Genomic DNA, 6,948 nt, shown 5'->3' with positions numbered 1-6,948 from the left:
TTACATAGATATATTTACACCGGTAGGAACATAATAGTTATTATTACTCGGATGTAGACCACATGCTGTCCTGGAAATGAATCAGGATCTTATGACCGTTTTTCTTCCACGCTGGTACACTCCGTCGATTCGTAGATCGCAAGATGAATCAACGATAATTACCCACGGCTTTCCCGGGGACGAGATGTGTAGGCAGATTCTCGCATGATCTGATGGGTTCCTCTATTTATAATTGTCGACCGCAATATATCTTGCGTGAAATAACATAGACCTATTTCACAAAACTCACAAGTATCTTCCTGGTATATTGTTTGGTAGCATTGGCGAATTTATGTATTTTTCTGCTGGTATCAGAACGCGAATAACAAGCCATTAATTTTACTGATATCGATGGACCGTTTTGCCTTTATAGATTAAAGATAAGATTATAAATCGCTGAGTTAAATACGGAATAAGCCGTAATACGTGTCAATACGTTTTTAGTCTTATATTTTTCTGATACTACACTGTTAAAAATTTCTGCCGTAAATTTAATGAAAAGTACTGGAAGCAAAAGTCAATCACGCACATTATAGCATTTTAATGTTGTCAATGAAAATTAAGTTACGTAACAAAATTTTAATGTAACATGAATTAAATTTCATGCATATTAATGTACAAATACAATAATGTAAAAACTAAAAATTCAGCTCAGGTTACTGAAATTTAATGTGCGTTGAATGAAAGGTAATGTTTATTGGCATAAAGTGTAATGTTCATTGTACATAAAGTTTAATGTTTATTGTGTATGAAATTTAATGTTCATTGTGCATGAAGTTTGTTGTTTATTGTGCATGAAGTTTAATGTTTACTGTACATTGTGGCGTACGCCTATTGGACAAGCCGGATTGAACGCTTTTATGAACACCTGAGAGAGGAAAAAAGACTGTTACGAGTTACGAGTCGCACCGTTCACTTACCACGTGCCATATTGTACTGAGTATTAAAAAGATTATTAAAAAGAGTTCCTATTCTTGTTAAACGTTCATATATTGTGTCGTTTCTTCCTCAAACATCCTCTAGACGTAGTAGTGAGCTCGAGCTACTTTTATAGATACGCAGAACATCTATATTGGTGACCCCGTTACAACACGAGCACGTGTCGCCCGTATAAAGATACACGGTGCGAATCAGGAGGCCGAAGTAATGCCAATAGAGCACTCGCCGACCAGGCAGAAAGAAGAAGACACGAAAACCTCAAACTTATCTCCCATCGGTGAGCCGGCTAACTTCAATCTAGGAACAATGAACACCGGCGGCGGCGGCGGACCACCAGACGGAAACATCAGCGCTGCACAGACGGTACGTTTACCCCCGTTTTGGAAAGATAATCCAGCCTTGTGGTTTGCGCAGGTGGAAGCTGCTTTCGCGATACATCGTATAACCGGCGATGATTCAAAGTTTCGCTATGTGGTGCTGCACGTAGACCAGTCCGTCCTTCCGTTAGTGGCCGACCTAATAGCTAATCCGCCAGCTCAAGACAAATATTCGACGCTGAAGGAACGCATCTGCACGGTCTTAGGCGAGACTAGTGCAACAAATATCAGAAAACTCTTAGGTTCACATGAGATAGGAGACGAGAAACCCTCGATCTTTCTCCAGCGACTACGTAATTTGGCAGCAGGTCAAGTGACAGACGATATTTTGAAATCCATATTCATGGAACAACTCCCAGAAAACGTACGTACGATACTGGAGATCAGCGAAGTTCAAGATTTAGCAAAATTAGCGGCACAAGCGGACAAGATAATAGAAATGGCTAGACCATCTTCATCAACAATTCAAGCAGTCAGCGGAGGACAAAATAATTCCGACAAGCTACTGAAAGAAATAGTAGAATTGAAACAACAAGTTAAGAAGCTCGCACTAAGGGACAGGCAACGTAGCGGATCCCGTGGACGCACACCAAGCCGAGGCCGCGCAAAACAACGAGGTAACAATGACAGCAATAAGTCATCGGAATATTGTTACTACCATAACAAGTTCGGAGATAAAGCATTTAAGTGCACCCCCCCATGTTCGTACGACAAAACAAAATCGTTGGAAAACTAAAATCGCCGCCACGAATCCAGACGGCCGTCGGCGGATCAACAAAAAGCAAACGTCTGGCTATAACAGATAAAAAAGATGGCATTACATATTTAATAGATACTGGAGCGGATATGTCAGTCATCCCAAAAAGACTAGTGAGAGGAGCACTCCAACCCACAGATTTTCAGTTATTCACAGCAAATAACACTGTTATAAAAACCTATGGTAACCGGACACGCGTCTTAGATTTAGGCTTGCGACGCCCGTTCAGATGGCAATTTATTGTAGCCGACGTTGTTCAACCAATTGTAGGCGCAGATTTTTTAGCGCACCATGGAATTCTGCCGGACCTCAAAAATAGAAGACTGAACTAACCTCGCTAAAGGTGACAGCTCGTTTAGCAGTGGGGAATCATACGAAAATTGCAACAATTAATGAAGACTGCAGAATTAAAGAACTTCTAAGCAAATACATCGAAATCACTCGACCTACTGCACTTAAGAAGACCACACACAACGTGAAACATTATATTGCCACTAAAGGACAACCAACTGCAGAGAGGCCACGTAGGTTAACCCCGGCAAAGTACGCGGCTGCAAAACGAGAATTCGAAACTATGTTGGCGCAAGGGATATGCCAACCCTCTTCATCGCAATGGGCAAGTCCATTACACCTCGTCCAGAAAAGTAGCGGAGAATGGAGGCCATGCGGAGATTTCCGAAGATTAAACAGCACGACAGTTGCAGATAAGTACCCGCTTCCGCATATACAAGATATCACGCATCAATTGCACGGGTGCACTTTCAGCAAAATAGATTTAATAAAGGCATATTATCAAATTCCAGTGGCCGAGGAAGACCGCCATAAAACTGCAGTAACCACGCCATTTGGTTTATACGAATTCAACAGAATGCCATTTGGATTGCGCAACGCGGCGCAAACCTTTCAAAGATTTCTGGACACAGTACTTAGGGGACTTGATTTTTGCCGCAGCTACATCGACGATCTTCTAGTGGCATCTAAAGACGAAGAGGAACATCGAAAACATCTCGAGCTGGTATTTTAACGTTTAAAGTATTACGGCCTATCAATCAACGTGGCCAAAAGCAAGTTTGCGGAACGAGAGGTAGAATACCTCGGATATACAATAAATAAAGATGGTATACACCCAACTGCCGACAGAGTCAAAGCAATAATAGAGTTCGAAAAACCGAAAAACATCAGTGAACTCAGAAGATACCTCGGAATCATTAATTTTTACCACAGATTCATCAAAGATGCGGCAGCTATATTAGCACCATTAAATGAATACCTCATAGGAGCTAAGAAACACGACAAACGCCCGGTGGAATGGACTCAAGAAGCGGAAGAAGCTTTTCAAGCAAGCAAAAATCGCCTAAGCGAAAATACGCTGTTAGTTCATCCAAAGGAAAACGCTAAACTTATTCTAAAAACTGATGCATCGAACGTAAACGTAGGTGCAGTGTTAGAACAAGAGCAAAACGGAGAACACAAGCCATTAGGTTTCTTTTCCAAGAAATTGTCAGAGACACAGCAACGCTACAGTACGTATGACATAGAGCTCTTAGCAATATATCTAGCACTAAAATTCTTTCGACATTTCGCAGAAGGACAAGATGTGACCGTCCTAACGGACCACAGACCGTTACAATATGCATTCTCACAAGCTTCAGACAAAGCTTCAGAAAGACAAAGAAGGCAACTGGATTTTGTAAGTCAGATAACCACTAACATAATCTACATTGCAGGAGACAAGAACCAAGTCGCTGATGCTCTGTCAAGAATAAATGAAATTAACATGCCAGTGATCGTCTCAACAGAAGAACTTTACGAAGAACAACAAAAGGACGAGGAACTGAAGACATTATTACGGACGGAGACATCCCTTTCATTAAAACAATTTCGTTTGGACGGAGGAGAGAAAACCATCTACTGTGACGTCAACAAAGAAATACGGATCTACGTACCTAAAACATTACGGAAACGAATATTCGACAACACACATAATTTGGCACACCCAAGTGGAAGAACAACAAAGAAGATGATCGCACAAAGATTCGTCTGGCCAAGGATGCAAAAAGACATTGCTTACTGGGCTAAGACTTGTTTACCGTGTCAAAAATCAAAAATACACAGACATAATTATAGGAGGCCGGAACAGATACCGATCCCAGAAGACCGATTCCAACACGTGCATATGGATATAGTGGGACCGTTGCCGAACTCAAAAGGATATAAATATTGTCTGACCATAATCGACAGAACGACAAGATGGCTAGAAGCCACACCAATAGCTAACACTACTGCGGATACAATCACAGACGCATTCTTCAGGACTTGGATCGCGAGATTTGGAGCACCCAGTGTGATCACAACGGACAGAGGATCACAGTTCGAATCACTGATATTTGAATCAATGACTAAGCTCATAGGAAGTCGAAGAATTCGGACGACAGCATACCACCCCCAGGCCAACGATATGATAGAACGATGGCATCGTTCACTTAAAGCGGCAATCAAGTGCCAAGGCACGAAAGAGTGGGTGGACGCACTTCCTATGGTGTTGCTAGGACTTCGAAACAGCTGGAAGGAGGATATTAAAGCATCGGCAGCAGAAATGGTCTTTGGAACAACGTTACGACTACCAGGAGAATACTTCATAAATGACGAACCAAGAGGACATCCGGAGATGTTTACACAAAAGTTGCGAGAGAGGATAAGGCAGATAAGACCGATGCCGGCAGCGCATCATATCAAGCAGAGGACCTTCACTCATAGAGAACTGGAAGACTGCTCCCACGTCTTCGTCAGGATCGACCGTCCAAAAGGACCCTTAGAACAGCCATACGAAGGACCTTTTGAGGTAACCGAAAGACTGATAGATTTTTTGTACAGAGTCAACTACAAAGGCCAGCCGGCGGTGATCAACACAGACAGGCTCAAACCGGCATTCATAGAGAGAGCGGACGTAACTCAGACGCCCATACGCGACGCCCCTATCCAAGGACCTTCAAGAATACCAAAAGTAAATCAAAAGCAGCCAGGACACAGAGTTAGTTTCGTGACTCCAGATATGGAGCCACTGAGGGGGGATTAGCTGTGGCGTACGCCTATTGGACAAGCCGGATTGAACGCTTTTATGAACACCTGAGAGAGGAAAAAAGACTGTTACGAGTTACGAGTCGCACCGTTCACTTACCACGTGCTATATTGTACTGAGTATTAAAAAGATTATTAAAAAGAGTTCCTATTCTTGTTAAACGTTCATATATTGTGTCGTTTCTTCCTCAAACATCCTCCAGACGTAGTAGTGAGCTCGAGATACTTTTATAGATACGCAGAACATCTATAACATAAAGTTTAATGTGTACTGTGCATAAAGTTTAATGTTCATTATGCATGAAGTTTAATGTTCATTGTGCCATTAAATTTTAGTTACGTAATTTAATTTTTATTGACAACATTAAAATGCTTTTAATGTACGTGATTGACTTTTGCTTCCAGTACTTTTCATTAAATCTAATGCAGAAATTTTTAACAATGTATAATTAAATTTCTATTTGTATTATTAAAATGAATTACAAACTGTCTTTATTATCCAATATAACAATATCATTACGTATTTCTAATAGTGTATATCACATTATATAAGTATATTTACCATAATTATCACTGGGTTAAACTGAATTGGTCAGAAAAAGCCGAAAGTTCTTTGGCAAGTTTAAATACTGCCACATCAAATGATTTATTATATCGAGCTTTTGATGCCCTTTTGCTCCTCTTTGTGGATTTATTTATAAAAAAATTCTGAAAGCAGTAAATATTTAAATTAAATAAATTAAAAATTCTTATATTTATTAACATTTTTAATATATATAAGGTGACTGTACCTCATATGACCTATCTAAGCTTTTTTTTAATTTTTTGCTGAATCCAAAATTAAAAACTGATGGCCAGATTCAAAGTAGAAAATATTTATGAACATTAATTTAAAATATGAGACAGTTTTAAATATTTACGTGGTCGCAATGCATAAAGATTTTTAGAAAGTGTCATTTAGGTCGTATTAGATACATAAGTTACTTAATTGTTCTAACTAGTCTAATAATATTATTTCGTTTTCACAAAAAGTGTTAGAAAGATGGATAATAAAAAGAAACAAAAAAAAATGTGATTTTATTATCAACAACAAAATACAAAAATTGAGTTGTCAACTGTTGCAAACATGTTGACAGCCTGTACAACACAGCGTTATTTGTTCAATTCATCATATAACCAAGAAACTTATAGAAATAACAAGTAGGCCATATTGAGTATTAAGCTATATAGGATATACTTACGTTATATACATTTATATAGAAATTATAATAAATCGTAGTTACCTTTGTATAAATTCTAGAGATTTTTCAATTTTAGGTGAATAGCAAAATCCATAAACGTAGTATGCGAGAAAAGTTATCAAGATTCCTTCCAGAGAATTCGTGGAAGTAATTGAAACTTTTTTACCAATAACGACAGTACATTTTGCATTCTCGTCGTATAATGATTTTCCTGCAAAGTACAATTCAAAATTATGATTAAAGGTGTAAAGTAAAGCATTTATTGTTTAAAGGCTTTTAATAAAAATACCTCTGATGATAAGCACAGGATACTCAGTGTCAGCAGCATTTATTACATCAGCATCATCAACGTCATTCTAAAATATAAAAATATAATAACAGAGAAATATTCGACCGGTAAAAACACAAACAAGAACGCCTTTGTCTTCAACAGTCGTAGCTAGATCTTAGTGCTTAAATTTATTTAAGAAACAACTCACTATAATTTAGTAATTAAAAAAAAATTTTTTTAATATTA

At 38.7% G+C, this 6,948-nt stretch overlaps 2 protein-coding genes across 2 annotated transcripts; one reads left to right on the top strand and one right to left on the bottom strand.

The window, feature by feature from the left end:
* Positions 1-24: 24 nt before the first annotated feature.
* Positions 25-3,396, top strand: LOC113003955. Its single transcript, XM_026135557.2, has one exon. It carries the CDS (start codon positions 1,186-1,188, stop codon positions 2,089-2,091), a length of 906 nt encoding a protein of 301 aa, XP_025991342.1. The 5' UTR covers positions 25-1,185; the 3' UTR covers positions 2,092-3,396.
* Positions 3,397-5,290: 1,894 nt separating this feature from the next.
* LOC120359845 lies at positions 5,291-6,787 on the bottom strand (the record flags this gene model as incomplete). Its single annotated transcript, XM_039459231.1, is given in 4 exon segments — positions 5,291-5,437; positions 5,753-5,898; positions 6,474-6,642; positions 6,721-6,787. Coding segments are annotated over 3 exon segments (249 nt in total), but the record flags the coding sequence as incomplete, so codon positions are not given.
* Between the last annotated feature and the right edge of the window lie 161 nt (positions 6,788-6,948).

Source organism: Solenopsis invicta, unplaced genomic scaffold (genome assembly GCF_016802725.1).
Source record: "Solenopsis invicta isolate M01_SB unplaced genomic scaffold, UNIL_Sinv_3.0 scaffold_1000, whole genome shotgun sequence".
NCBI classification, from domain to species: Eukaryota; Metazoa; Arthropoda; class Insecta; order Hymenoptera; family Formicidae; genus Solenopsis; species Solenopsis invicta.
Note: the sequence above shows the minus strand (reverse complement) of the source record. Positions and strands in the feature narration are given on the sequence as shown.

Excerpts from the sequence above, each read along its gene's own strand:
- LOC113003955 (XM_026135557.2), top strand. The coding sequence starts at position 1,186 with ATGCCAATAGAGCACTCGCCGACCAGGCAGAAAGAAGAAGACACGAAA.